This window comes from Homarus americanus, unplaced genomic scaffold (assembly GCF_018991925.1).
Source record: "Homarus americanus isolate GMGI-L3 unplaced genomic scaffold, GMGI_Hamer_2.0 scaffold23578, whole genome shotgun sequence".
Taxonomy (NCBI): Eukaryota; Metazoa; Arthropoda; class Malacostraca; order Decapoda; family Nephropidae; genus Homarus; species Homarus americanus.
Genome location: NW_024733231.1, coordinates 7,849,493 through 7,865,105, shown reverse-complemented (window position 1 = coordinate 7,865,105; position 15,613 = coordinate 7,849,493). Strand labels below are relative to the sequence as shown.

Sequence of the window (15,613 nt, the reverse complement as noted above, 5' to 3'; positions counted from 1 at the left end):
CACTAGCTATAATTCAAGATTATTTAATTTAAATCAACACTGCACTGCACTATATATAATCAATATGTTAACTAAATTTCAGAATGACCAATAATTTCAATGAAAAATGCAAAATATTCAAGACACCAACAAAATAGATGTTCACTCCACTGGCAACAGAGTCCAACTGACGCCTTGTGGCTGAGTCAAGCATCTGATGGGCGCACAAAAAACTAGTTCCCTGGACTGCATATATTATCAATATGTTAAATAAATGTTAAAATGACTAATAATTTTAATATAAAACATGCAAAAATATTAAAGAGCACAACTTCATTGATATTTACTCCATTGGAAACGAATGTAAACATAGAACAGATTACTGAATTGGTAGACTCGCCCATCAGCTGATGCTCACAACAAACATGATGTTCGTAAGGATTTCGTTAATCAAATTTTTGTTCATTAACCGAATTGAAGATTCTTATGGAAGGTAATTCGTTAACCGAGGAACCACAGTGCATTCATTTTTTTACATTAATTTTACTACAGCTACAACCAGGGGTCTTATTTTCTTCATTTTCTCGTGTAGAACTATCGTCCCCGGACTCCCGGATCTAAACACAAACGAAAACAATGGCGTCCCATCTCCTCTTGTGTGACCATATTACTTTTCATTTATATTGTATAAGGTGCATTCAGAAACATTATTTAATGAATATAGTTTGCACTTTTCATTAATTGTATTGTTTTGGGGGAAAAGAGGGTAAAAAGCCACACAAAAGATATGAAAAGGTCACACTGGGGAACACATCTCATTATTATTGCTTTATTTTGATGGTAATTAATGATTCGCGATAAGATGATTCACCTTACACTGTAATATTGGAGGACACATTAACGTCATTATTCGAGGATTTACTGTACAATGTTGTTCAATAATAACTAATATGTCTCACAATAATTATACTATGGCTAGTTTGTACATCCAGTCATTGGTTACAAATATTCCTCTTATTAAAATAAATAACATTTATATATATCGTACAGTACAGTGGAACCTCTATATAAGGACTTCTATCTCAGTGAAACCTCTATATAAGGACTTCTATCTCTATATCATCCCTAAGATGGGAGGTTCACATCTAATGGACCCTCGATATAACGGATTTTTCTCTCCATATATTCCATTAACTCCTATGCCCGGGTTGACGTAATGCACTGTATGCCTTTTTGCAGCATTGTTTGAATGCCCAGCGCAGGTTATCAGGTTCCAGTGTGACTATTTGCCTGTCACGCCACACGCCTGGCCACAGGGAAGCTTCCTGAACATAATTACCTACTTTTGTTTGTTTCATTTTCATTGTTTGTCCATTTTATCATGTTGTATCAAAGTAATATTGCTAAAAGTAGTGTAGTTGTATTGTAGTGTAGTATTACTGTAAAATAATTCTTTGATTATGTTATAAATGTATGTATTTGTGGAATTATTATTCAGATAATTATTGATATGTATTATTTGTTCTACCAAACACAAAGACAGCCTGGCGACAGACTGGGTGTGTGTTGCCGAGCACTTTTTATGAAAAATAATGCAAATATAATATTCTAAATGAATTATTTATAGGAAATAAGTATTATGATCAGTAAATATATGCATTACTGGCCGTCCCAGACACAAAGGCAAGCATAAAATGGCCGCTAAGTACATAGTGACCACGAGCGTCAGCCATCAATACAACACTGTCCCTTTATCTCCCTCGCCACTGTGGCCTCAGTTAAGTTTCTAGAGGGTCAATATATAGTTTTTTTACTTTTTTTTTATTGTTCTATCATTTAAAAAGGTTAAAAATTATTTTTGGAAAAGTTGATTTTTCTCGATTTACCCCGCGTGCAGGGTACGGTCAGCAGCACCCTAGCCCGGGGTGTAGGGGCTAGAGAGGTTTCACTATACAGTATATTTTTTTCACGAGTACAGTAGAAGAGTCGAGAAATTCATATTATATTTTTCATTGAACTGTGTCATACCAGTAGAGTTTTTGTACTGAACATTCACCTTTTACAGTTCATATTCATCTTAAAATCTTCATTTGTAACTTGTGAACTTTTGGGTTAAGTTTCTAGGTGTTGATGTTAGCAAGATTTTTTTTTGAGGGGGGACGTGTCAGCCAATAGATATTCTTAATGTGATGGTATATGTGTTCTTCCAGGTGGTCCTATTCTTATAACAATAATTAAGAATACTCAATTAGCACCAGATATGAGACTGAGATTGATTCAAAGTCAACCTCATGTTCTCATTTTGCTAGTACTGTACTGTGTCATATGTAAGATACCCTACAAACAAGTACTGTATTCTTTATTTGTGGCGAGTATATTATATACAGTTATATATAAAAAACAAAAAACATCTTCAATTCCAAGAGGAGAGTTTCCTTTGGTAACATTCATCTTGCTCAAGCATACAACTTCCTGAGGTTTTGGAGAATATAATCCCAGATGAGTCAAGGTACAGTATGGTTTTAGTGCTAACTCTCTGTACTGTATGTACCTCTTAACCAAGGAAGGCATGATAATCTCCACTGCTGTAGCCAAGCTCCTTAAACAAACTGTAAAAAGATATAATCAAACACATATTAGAAATGTCGCTGTAGTACTCAAAAATATATACTTGCAACTCTCAAAAATAAAAATAAATCATACCTGTAGCTCTGTTAAGTCTGTTCTCACTATAGTATACTGTAGGGTGGATGGTCTCAAGGACATATACACACTCTCTCTTCTATTCTCTGCTGTCCATCCATTCATTCATTCATCATCTTTATTGTTTACTCGTTGCTTCACACACGCTAGCATCACCCACCAACATGTCCATCCCCAATAACCACTCAATGTCATGCTATCTGATCAGTCAAATTCTTAAATGGGATACTTTATTTTTCTACAAATATGCCTCAGTTATGAACCTTAATATATACCTATGCCATGTCCTTTTTGGTGCAGAATTAAATACTATTAACTGAAATACTTTTTTCTCCCCATAACTAACCCCTAAACTGTTCTTTCGGTCACGATGAAACACATTTAAAAGTCCGTTACTTATTTATGAACAGAAACGGAAGAAGAGAGAGGGCCAAGACGCTCTAATCTACCTATACATTATGTAGTGTATTTTATGGGGGGAAAGGAGGCCGGGAACATGACTAGCGTATTTTATCTATGTCTTATGGGAAAAATTGAGTCGGTTATCATTGTTTCCGTTAACGATGTGGTTTACAAGAACGTAACCACAGTGTTAGGCAAGTAATTGCTGTACCTGACCTGAGTGGAAGTATAGTACTGCATATGGAAGTTAAAAATAAACCTAACCTAATTGAATCACACTTAACCGAACTTAACCTAACCTAACCTCATCTAGCCTATAAACTGAGTAGAACAAAGGAGAGAAGAGTGCGGTGACGTGAAGAAAAACAACAAACACAGACAGAGACAAACCTATATATAAATAACAGACAGACATAAAATAATAAACAAACTAAGACATACAGATTAACAGACATACAAAGACTGGTTAACAGACACAAGCACACCAGAGGTAAATTTACTACAGAACTCCACACTGACTTACTTGACCCCAAGCTTAGTGAACTGAGTAGGTCCACAGACACACAGGTAAATGCTTCGCTCTTTGTTGCCCACAGGTAATAGTTTCTCTAATAGATCTTTTCGTATATGACCTTTCCAGCCCGGCCACGAGTCTCCTGCTTTTGATAGAACATGAGTCACCTGAAAGAGAAGTAGAGTTAACATAAAGATAATAGGTTTCATCAGTGTTAATAAGCCTCAATCTAACTTACCCTAACATTCAACAGTCCTCATGGGTCCTAACACTAATGGCTCACTGTCTTAATAGGTTCTAATGGGTCACTGTCTTAATAGGTTCTAATGGGTCACTGTCTTAATAGGTTCTAATGGGTCACTGTCTTAATAGGTTCTAATGGGTCACTGTCTTAATAGGTTCTAATGGGTCACTGTCTTAATAGGTTCTAATGGGTCACTGTCTTAATGGTTAGGTTAAAGGTGGACCCTATTTGACCTGACACTGCATTAAGTACTGTATTTTATACACTTAGTTTTCATTATATTATACAATATACAGTAAACACATATAAGACTGAGACTCTGTGATATCTGAACTTGCCTTTAATAAACTGGAATGGTCTTCCATTAAGTTATCTAATTCGTCCTTCCATGGTATATCTTCCTCAGTTTTATTGAAAAGAATAAGGTGGACTTTCCTGAAAGAAAAAATACTATATAACAATAATAATAATAATAATAATAATAATAATAATAATAATAATAATAATAATAATAATAATAATAATAATAATAATAATAATAACCAAAAAAATTTCATGTTTACCAAGTTACAAAATGAGTGGCCAAAAACTGATTCATGATTACAGTATTAACATAGAACCTCCTCTAGCTCCAAATATAATATAGCAAATAATTCTTCTAATTTTGAATCTCTTCTGAAATAACTTCAATAATCATTCTAACCTTTGCCAACATTCACAGAGATGGTTTTAAGAGTTTGAATTTTGAAGCGCTGATTAAAGAAAATTGGTCTCACGTTTTTCCAGATAATAAAGATGGTTAACTACATGGCCCAGAGGTCAACGGGCTATTTTATCTTTCAACTCCTGTAGTATGTTTAGAAGAGTTAAATTTTCTGATAAAATGTCTTTTCTTTCAAGCCATTTCATCAGGAAGAGTAAAAGACAGCTACGATATAACACAAGAAGCCCATAATTATTACTTACTTATTATTTCTGAGAGCTAGAAGCATCACCCTTATCATAGGTGTGATGCCAGTACCAGCACCTAATAGAGCAGTGTCTGTGGCTGTCTCGGTCGCTGCCACCAATTTGTCAAAGTAAAATGTTCCCTCTGGTACACTCACGTCTATACTTGACCCTACAGTGAGTTCATCTAGGGCTGGGGTCAATGCACCGTCATCATAAACCTGAAACACATCACTGAGTTAGAATTGTATTTTATAGACACATGTAACTTCCCCTGTCAACCTATAAGTTATGATGCTTTACCTAATAAAAATTTACATAATATTAGCTTGGAATTGAACTATCTTCATAACCTTTAGTATAATTCCCAGTGAAAATCATCTCTGAATGGCAAAGATCTGCTAGGTACAGTACTCCCACAAGGCTAGGTTGTGGAGTGAGAGCAAAGTCAGGGGAAAAACACCTCATTTTTAACCTTATCAGCCACAATAAATGAGTCACACATATACACTTGGATGACTCTACATATCAGGGTCACTTCATATACCATAAGTATTAACTCTCTGATGACTCTTTCACAGGTAAGATATCGTTAATACCTATCATCTAACAACAAGTAGGTCAGTAGGCAGCTATCACACAGGAAGATACAGTTCCCTTCACTAATATGTTTATAGGAGCTCATCAAGTTTTGGGCAGTGTAGCAGAGCTGCGTTTATTTACATTCAACAGAAGGAAACTCACAATAGTAAACATGCTATGGAATCAAATTAAAACAATATTAAAAAAAAATTCTCAAAGATAATGATTTGTGGAATGTTTATATGACGAGCCCCTGTAAGCGCACTAATTGAAGGCGACTGTACTACCACCTGAGAGGATATTACCAAGAGCATGAAGCTAATTTTGACCATCAATTACGTACTGACTTCTGGCTATGGTTGAAAAAGATATAGGGACCACACGCCCAATAAATAACTAACCTTAATAAAAAGATGTATTTTTCTGCCATATTCCTCAGGTTCTGCTAGACTTAAGGAAGCAGCTACGGGAGTGTATGGCTTTACTACATCTGAAGAAAGGAAAATGAGTCAAGTTGTGTTCAACAGTACTGTACTACTCACCAAGTCTTCCTTTAACACTTTTTTAAACAGAGACTGACTGAAATAAAGAGAAAACACACACACTCTACGGAGACGAAAGTCCATTATATCGAGGGCCTGTTAGATGTGAAACCTCCATTTAACGGACTGTGTGGAGATGAAAGTCCACAACAGTAAACCCTCCAGTTTGGCAACTAATTAGTGCCGAAAAAACCTCGCCAAACTCGAAATCACCAAACCAGAGGGCTTAATCCAATTGGACCGAGGGGCCAGCCAAATTCTAAATTTTTCCTATTTTCCCCACATATAACCTATATTTTATTGCTGAAAGAGAATGAATAATTAGTTAAGCAACATAAACATAGAAAACCAACCTTAGAATTAAATTTGAGGAGCTTAATGTACACTAAGCTGGTATTTGAGTACTTTTTCATTTTCTTCCCAACTCGAAACTCACGCGAATTTTTTGTCTTTGTTTTTACCCCATCATTTGAACCGCCCAGGCGCTCAGAAGGTCTTATACCACCACTATCATCCCCTCCATTACCCCCAGGTACCTCTGAGGCCATTATTCCACACGAGAACACCGCACCAAGCGAGAGGGAGTAAAAAAAGGGACACAAAAACCAAGGTCACTCAAACAAGCAGCGGGAATGTGGATTGAAGCGGTCAAAATGGCTGCCTGAATAGCTGACTGGCGCTTTGTGCTCGGCAAATACTCACCAGTAGTATTAAGCGAGATTTATCTTGCACTTATTATTCTACAATAATTAGTTGTGATTGCATTTAAAGTTAAACTCTCGCCAAAGGTGAGGGTTTGGTCGCCATAATGGAGGGCAGGGTACTTTGAATTTTGATCGCCAACTTCGAATTCGCCAAACTGGAGGGTTTACTGTATACCGAGGGCCTGTTAGATGTGAAACCTCCTTCTAACAAACTATATCGAGATGGACGTCCGTTATATCGAGGGTCCGTTAGATTCTATGGAATGAGAAGCCCATTATATAGAGGTTTCACTGGATGACTTTCTTCAAAAAATAAATCATAAACTACAAACATTATTATCAAGAATCAACTATTTTAAAACTAAAAAAAATCAAATTATTTTTAGAGTATTTATTTACCAGAGACTAGAGAGAAAGAGTAAAACCCAACATTAGTTAATATCGAAATAGGTTCTGATTTCACTTACTTCATGACTTCACCATTGGAGCATCTTCACCCCCCCCCCCCACAGCCTCTTTCAATCCTCTTAGATGCCTCTTGCCTAAACACTGAGAACCTTAAGGGGTAAATGGCCAAGGCAACAGAAAGTACTAACCGGCCACAGCAACAGGAAGTACTAAATGGCCAAGGGAACTACAAGAACTAAATGGCCCAAGCTGCTGAAATAACCTTCCCACCCACCCCAATTTCCTTCCACTGGGCGACGACGAACTCAGCGAAACAACTACACTGATTTGCATAAGCTATAGCCCCCAAATAATAATAAACAAAACAACCCCCCCAAAAACCTTACCATTCCCAGGTACTCGAATATAAACATGGTATCCAATAGGCACCGGCAGGCAGGTGTACTCAGGCACTTGTATAACCAGCAGGCGAGTATCTTGAGTTAGTGTTTCCTTACTAGCCAGAGAGCATTCTGTGTACTCAATCTGAAAGTATACAAACCATTAATATACAAAAGGTAAACAAACCATTAATATACAGTAGCTAAAACAACTATCTGTGCAGGTGGGGGTCGATATGTTCCGAAATTTTACGTGTGACTAGTGACAGCCCTCGTATACCAAAATTTATCGTCAATGGTCTCATATTGTTCCCCAAAGAGTATGTACAGATAGTTGTTTTAGCTATTGTACCCCTCGTGGGCAACATTAGTACTGTATAACCTAATTAACTTATTAATTTTACCTTAAATATTAAACTCCTTCTGTTAATCTGTTTATCTGGCTATCTATCAATCTATCAACCCCTCCTGTCAATCTATCTATCAATCTATCAACCCCTCCTGTCAATCCATCTATCTGGCTATCTATCAATCCCTCCTGTCAATCCATCAACCTTCTTCCATTTCTAACAGGCGTGGAGGAAGACAATCACAACAGGAAAGTTAAAGCGAACGACAACTTCCACTTGTTCACTGAGCTTCTACCACCAGTGATTACCAGCACACGTCACCTTCCTTACTCGTGACATGTTGCATTACCAAGCGATAATTACCAGTACTAACATTGTTTTCTAACTGACATGACCAGACATTAATCTTTGGACTTGACATGACCAGAAAAACATTACCTTTCTATCTTTGGACTTGACATGACCAGAAAAACATTACCTTTCTATCTTTGGACTTGACATGACCAGAAAAACATTACCTTTCTATCTTTGGACTTGACATGACCAGAAAAACATTACCTTTCTATCTTTGGACTTGACATGACCAGAAAAACATTACCTTTCTATCTTTGGACTTGACATGATCTCCGTGTCCCTCTAAAGTTCTCCCAATGATGCTCCACCGCACGCCCGACTCTTCCTTTTTTAAGAGAATGTCCACTTTGCCAGAGTTGCTTCCCGTTTTCAGTTCAAATTCCTCCGCTACGGGTTTATTGAGCTCGAGATGCACCGTGTAGGCCATGTCTTGGACGTAACACACCACCTTAACTACCTGTGGGGGAAGGGGGGAGGGGAATGAGACTGTAATACTGTCTACAGGTTTAGCAGCTGATCATCGCTACTGTAATACTGTATGGATCTTTAGCAACTGAACTTCACTGTCTTATAATAATGGATAATTTTCAAAAAGATTATCACTGAAATAAAACACAAATAATATAACTACTTGAACTATTAATATGGCAGGTACTACTGTATATAAGAGCTCCTTCACTCCCTCAACCAAAATCAGGTACCCATTCACAGCTGGGTCAATCTGGGGTTGCATTAAGGACAAAAAAACCAGCAAACACTTTATCCAATCAGCCATCACATCCTCAAATTGATCCAATCCTTCAAAACATCATCAAAAAGTCACGTTAAACTATTAAATAAATATAGCGTACTGAGAAATATACTTACACTTCCTCTTTTAATCACTACTACATGTTCCTTGTTTATGTGTTTCCATTTTGTATAGATGGCAATATTGATTAAGGTATTAGTCTGAAACCAATCATATTTCGGGTTGGGGAGGGCAGACGGGGTCATGGGAGACACTAGCGGTGACCTCGCTCCAGCTATCGTTGGTGGTCCTAAGGTGGGCGGCACCAGGGAGTTCGTGGATGAGGAAGAATTTTTGCGTGTGTCTGGAAAAATGTGTTCAAGTCTTACACAGCGGTCAAATAATTTAATATTTTCTGCACATCACACAAACATTAAAGAGATATTTATTTATTTATTTATTTCACCACTAATCAGGCCATTTACTGCTCAGGTGGTTAGTCTCGTCTTTGTCATACTGTACTTTGTTATGACCTTTATCGTCCAGTGTTATAAGCAGTAAAATTTAGGTTTATTTGATGCACTTCATACCGGTATTCACATCACTGAGAATTCTATTCAATTTATTACTAATCAAATGCAGTTAATTTCATTACCAGAGAGTAAAAATTCTATACAGTATATATCACAAGTAATAAATCTGACACTATTTTGGTATGAATGAACATCCAGTGTATTTCTCCTACAATAATAACAAACTATATATACAGTACAGTATACAGTACCTGATTTATTGGAGTTTTTCGAGCCTTTACCAAGAGGCAAGAAATTAGGTTTGAGAAAGAAGGACCGACTCTCCACCAAGCGTCCCACAAGACATTTCTGCAGCATCGTCTCAAAGTTTACCCACTTGTGTACCTGTAAGAATATGGCATAAAGTGAATGTGTATTTAACTTATGACCAGATGAAGAAACAAAATGACAACCAATAAAATATCTACATCGTAAGACATATCTAAATAAGAGAATCGGACAGAGAAAAGTGAGAACAAATTAGGAAAGTTGGTTTAAAAGGAGAAATACTGTACCATTTTTATCCTGACACAATGGTCACTCTAAGACTACACCACCAGTGTTTGACTCAGGCATCTTTAAGCCTTCAACTGTGAGGCTAAAAGTTGTATTTAGAGAATTTATCGAAATGTTCATTGTTTTGTGTAATGTCTGTGAGTACTGTACTGAGACCAATAACATAACATTACAACAGATAACATTTATATTTAACTATAAAATAAACAGTACTGCACTATTCAGCTTAATCTACTGAAGACTTAATTTCTTTAATAAACACCTAATAAAACATCCTCTCCCACATAAAGCTGTCGTTCTAGTAAGTCTGAAGAAAGTCAGTTAGAGCAACACTGATTTATTATACTGACTCTAGCAATTATTCTTAAAAAAAAACACAAAAAAAAATCAAATTAGTTGCAAAAAGTCACAAATACCGTATGTGAAATCAGCCCAAATAAGATGCTAGAGTGACTGTGATTCAAGTCTGAGGCAAATATATTGAAGAATCATTAATACAGAGCACCACACAATAATGTTAAAGACAAAACACTTACCATAAGCAATAACCATTTCCTTACCTGACAGATGTGTCTATTAACCCTTTAACACTGACTAAGGATTTCCTATTCTGCTTCTATGTGCACAAAAGTGGAACACAAGGAACATGAAACTACCACTGATGATGACCACCGTCCCTACAGCTAACTTCCACTGATGATGACCACCGTCCCTACAGCTAACATCCACTGATGATGACCACCGTCCCTACAGCTAACATCCACTGATGATGACCACCGTCCCTACCTACAGCACTTCACTGATGATGGCCACTGCCCTTGCCAGCACTCTCACTGGGATGATGGCCACCGCCCCTACAGCTAACTACTACTGATGGCCACCGTTCCTACAGCTAACTTCTCCACTGATGATGACCACCGTCCCTACAGCTAACTTCCACCGGATGATGGCCACCCGTCCCTACAGCTAACTTCCACTGATGATGACCACCGCCCCTACAGCTAACTTCCACTGATGGCGGGCCAACGCCCCTGCCAGCTAACTTCCACTGATGATGGCCACCGGCCCCTACAGCTAACTACCACTGATGATGGCCACCGGGCCCTACAGCTAACTTCCACTGATGATGACCACCGCCCCGCCAGCTAACTTCCACTGATGATGACCACCATCCCTACAGCTAACTTCCACTGATGATGACCACCGCCCCTACAGCTAACTTCCACTGATGATGGCCAACCGGGCCCCTGCTGTGCCAACTACCACTGATGATGGCCACCAGCCCCTGCCAGCTAACTTCCACTGATACACCACCGTCCTGGCAGCTAACTTCCACTGGGATGTGATGGCCACCGTCCCGGCTACAACTACCACTGATGATGGCCACCGCCCCTGCCAGCTAACTTCCACTGATGATGACCACCATCCCTACAGCTAACTTCCACTGATGATGGCCACCGCCCCTAAGCAGCTAACTTCTACTGATGATGGGCTACCGTCCTGCCAGCTAACTTCCACTGATGATGACCACCGCCCTACAGCTAACTTCCCACTGATGATGACCACTGTCCCTACAGCACATCCACTGATGATGATATCCACCGTCCCGCAGCTAATCTCCACTGATGATGACCTGCCACCGCCCCACAGCACCTCCACTGATGATGACCACCGCCCCTAAAGCTAACATCCACTGATGATGACCACCGTCCTTGCAGCTAACTTCCACTGATGATGACCACCGTCCCTACAGCTAACTTCCACTGATGATGACCACCGCCCCACAGCTAACATCCACTGATGATGACCACCGGCCCCTACAGCTACCTTCCACTGATGATGACCACCGCCCCTACAGCTAACTTCCACTGATGACGACCACCGCCCCACAGCTAACTTCCACTGATGATGACCACCGTCCTCATAGCAATATCCACTGATGATGACCACCGTCCCTGCTGTGCCAACTTCCACTGATGATGACCACCGCCCCACAGCTGACTTCCACTGATGATGCACCACCGTCCCTACAGCCAACTTCCCACTGATGATGACCACCGTCCCTACAGCTAACTTCCACTGATGATGACCACCGTCCCTACAGCTAACATCCACTGACATGACCCACCGCCCTACAGCCAACTTCCACTGATGATGCACCACCGCCCCTACAGCTAACATCCACTGGATGATGACCGCACCGTCCCTACAGCTAACATTCACTGATGATGACCTCACCGTCTCCCAGCCAACATCCACTGGATGATGACCACCGTCCCTGCACAGCTAACTTCCACTGATGATGACCACCTTCCCTACAGCTAACATCCACTGATGATGACCACCGTCCTCAAGAAGCACTTCCACTGATGATGAATCACCGTCCCTACAGCTAACATCCACTGATGATGACCACCGTCCCTGGCTGTGCCAACTTCCACTGATGATGACCACCGCCCCCATAGCTAACTTCCACTGATGATGACCACCGCCCCTGCCAGCTAACTTCCACTGATGATGACCACCGTCCCTGCCAGCCAACATCCACTGATGATGCACCACCGCCCTGCTGCAGCTAACTTCCACCGATGATGACCACCATCCCTGCTAACTTCCACTGGGATGATGACCACCGTCCCTACAGCTAACATCCACTGATGATGACCACCGTCCCTACAGCTAACTTCCACTGATGATGACTCACTGTCCCAAGCACATCCACTGATGATGACCACATCACTGTCTCAAGAAGCACATCCACTGATGATGACCACCGTCCTTTGCCAGCTAACTTCCACTGATGATGACCACTGTCCTGCTAAAGCACTTCCACTGATGATGACCACCGTCCTTGCTGTGCTAACTTCACTGGATGATGACTACCGTCCCCAAGGCTAGAAGCACTTCCACTGATGATGACCAATGTCCTTACAGCTAACTTCCACTGATGATGACCACCGTCCTTGCCAGCTAACTTCCACTGATGATGACCACCGTCCTTACAGCTAACTTCCACTGATGATGACCACCGTCCCTACAGCTAACTTCCACTGATGATGACCACCGTCCCTACAGCTAACTTCCACTGATGATGACCAGTGACCACCGTCCCTACAGCTAACTTCCACTGATGATGACCACCGTCCCTACAGCTAACTACCACTGATGATGACAGCTACTTCAGGGTCAAAGTCTCTTGTAAATATCCAACAAATTATAGCCTCTTTAAATGTTTACCTCATTGAAGAGTTCAGTGGCGTCAGTGCCCACACCTTTCATGAGTTCCTCTTCACCTCCTGGATGGAACTCCATATACGACGTGACATTATAAACTTTACCTGAAACGTGATCATACAGTGAGAGTTGTTCATAATGGTGATACATCTTATTATTTAAACCCTGAAAAAGATCTCAATTTGAAAAAGATCTGTTTGAAAAAGATCTGTTTGAAAAAGATTTGTTTGAAAAAGATATCTCCATGTATTTGTCTATTGCTCTACTTTATTCATGTAAGGTAGATGTAGGGTTATGGCAGCATCAAAAAATTTATACCTACTGTACTGTGTGATCATAAGTTCACAGCTCAAGACTCTGTGACCTTCAACTTGTCATGGATAAATATAAGCATTTGGGACTCATTTATACTATATCAAACTCATATCAAAATGGCCCAATGGCTTCCTTTTTCCATTTTTAATCATTAACCTTTAAGGATGATGGTTAACCCTTGAGGATGTTGGTTAACCTTTGAGGACGGATGATTCAACCCTTGATGGCGATGTGACGATGTTTTAATCCTTTGAGAACGGATGATTCAACCCTTTGAGAACGATGTTTTAACCCTATGAGAATGGTTTTAACCCTAGAGTACGATGTTTTAACCCTTTTGAAGAAGTTTTTAACCCTTTGAGGATGATGTTTTAACCCTTTGAGGATGATGTTTTAACCTTGAGGAGGATGTTTTAACCCTTGAAGACGGTGTTTCAACCTCCAGGACTCAAGGGGGGTTAAACCTACCCTGAGAGCCATCCAACAGTCAGTACGCTTGTTGTGTTTGGCCAACTCTTGCGGCGTCACGTCCAGCACCCGACCACCAGTCCCAGTTAAGTCAGTCCCAGTATGGCCCAGTTTCACCCAGTCCATCAAACTCGGCCAGGTCAGGGCCGTCTTGTTCCGGGGGTTTCTGAGAGAGAGAGAGAGAGAGAGAGAGAGAGGGGGAGAGATCAATGTAATTAGATTTTGAGATATTTAGAGAACAGTTAATTAGACCTAGGAAACATCTGAAGGATATTTAATCATCCTTACATAACTTCACGCTTCCACGCACACACACACACACACACACACACACACACACACACACACACACACACACACACACACACACACACACACGCTGATTTCTAATGATCAAAAAGGAACTAATGATTTCTTGATATTGCTCTCTCTCTCTTCTCTCTCTCTCTTTTTTATCTGGTTTAACAATGAGCTTCTAATTATAACCAGAAGAGGATGTTGGCTTTTGTGAAGGATGGTGGTTGGAGTTTGGTGGTTGTAAGGGGTTGTTAGGGGTTTTAGGGTGTTAGGGAGTTTAGGGGTGTTAGGGAGTTTAGGGGTGTTAGGGAGTTTAGGGTGTTAGGAGTTTAGGGGTGTTAGGGGAGTTTAGGGGTGTTAGGGGAGTTTAGGAGTGTTAGGGAGCTTAGGGTGTTAGGGGAGTTTAGGGAGTGTTAGGGGAGTTTAGGGGTTGTTAGGGAGTTTAGGGGGTGTTAGGTTTAGGGGTGTTAGAAGAGTTTAGGGGTGTTAGGTAGTTAGGGGTGGTCAGGGTAGGGGATGGTCGGGATGTCAGAGGGTGGTCGGGATGTCAGAGGGGGTCGGGGGTGTCAGGGGATGGTCGGGGGTGTCAGAGGGTGGTCGGGGTGTCAGGGGATGGTCGGGGGTGTCAGAGGGTGGTCGGGGATGTCAGAGGGTAGTGTCAAGAGATGGTTCAGGAGGTGTCAGATGGAGGTGTCAGGTGTCAAATGGTGTCATATCGTAGTGGGGTAGTGTACCAAATTTCCACACTCAAATATTAATAGTACTTTTTGAACCTTAATAAGTAGTAATTAACCTGTGAGTAAGGAATATTTTTGATGAGTTATTACAGTAGTTCTGGAGCCCCTGATCAAGTCTGGTCAACATGACTTACAGATTGATAACTTTTAAGATTATCATAACCTAGCTAACTACCACAGCTAAGCTAACCTAACCACAGCTAAGCTAACCTAATCCACAAGCTAGCAAACCTGACCTGACCTGACTTGACCTAACCTGACCTAACCTGATTTGACCTAACCAACCATCATAACTTAACCTAACTAACCTAACCTCATCTGGACCGACCAACCTCTCATAACCAACCTAACCAACCTACATACATAACCTAACCCGCTGAGCAAGTTACATATCTCTAATAATATCAACAGTAGTTAAATAGGAGTTAACATCACCTATTAATTAATTTTTTTTCTATTAATAGCATGAATAGGAACTGTGGTGATGACGTGTATGAGATTGTGGTGGATGACGTGAATGAGATTGTGGGATGATGTGTTATGAGATTGTGGTGAAGACGTGTTTATGAGATTGTGGGATGATGTGTTTATGAGATTGTGGTGGATGACGTGTTTATGATTGTGGTGGATGATG

At 40.3% G+C, this 15,613-nt stretch overlaps 1 protein-coding gene across 1 annotated transcript; it reads right to left on the bottom strand.

Moving 5' to 3' along the window:
* Window positions 1-2,321: 2,321 nt before the first annotated feature.
* On the bottom strand, window positions 2,322-14,241 carry LOC121869679 (cytochrome b5 reductase 4-like). The gene is made up of 11 exons (XM_042371224.1): window positions 13,946-14,241; window positions 13,166-13,267; window positions 9,625-9,757; window positions 8,978-9,204; window positions 8,355-8,567; window positions 7,413-7,551; window positions 5,774-5,862; window positions 4,809-5,011; window positions 4,181-4,277; window positions 3,608-3,765; window positions 2,322-2,588 (listed from the first exon to the last, which is right to left on the bottom strand). Exons 1-11 carry the CDS (start codon window positions 14,069-14,071, stop codon window positions 2,534-2,536), a joined length of 1,542 nt encoding a protein of 513 aa, XP_042227158.1. The 5' UTR covers window positions 14,072-14,241; the 3' UTR covers window positions 2,322-2,533.
* Between the last annotated feature and the right edge of the window lie 1,372 nt (window positions 14,242-15,613).

Coding starts and splice junctions, on each gene's coding strand:
- LOC121869679 (XM_042371224.1), bottom strand. CDS start 14,071: ATGGACTGGGTGAAACTGGGCCATACTGGGACTGACTTAACTGGGACT. Junction 13,268..13,945: donor ACTGTTGGATGGCTCTCAGG/GTAGGTTTAACC, acceptor GATCACGTTTCA/GGTAAAGTTTATAATGTCAC. Junction 2,589..3,607: donor TTCACTAAGCTTGGGGTCAA/GTAAGTCAGTGT, acceptor ATCTTTTTACAG/TTTGTTTAAGGAGCTTGGCT.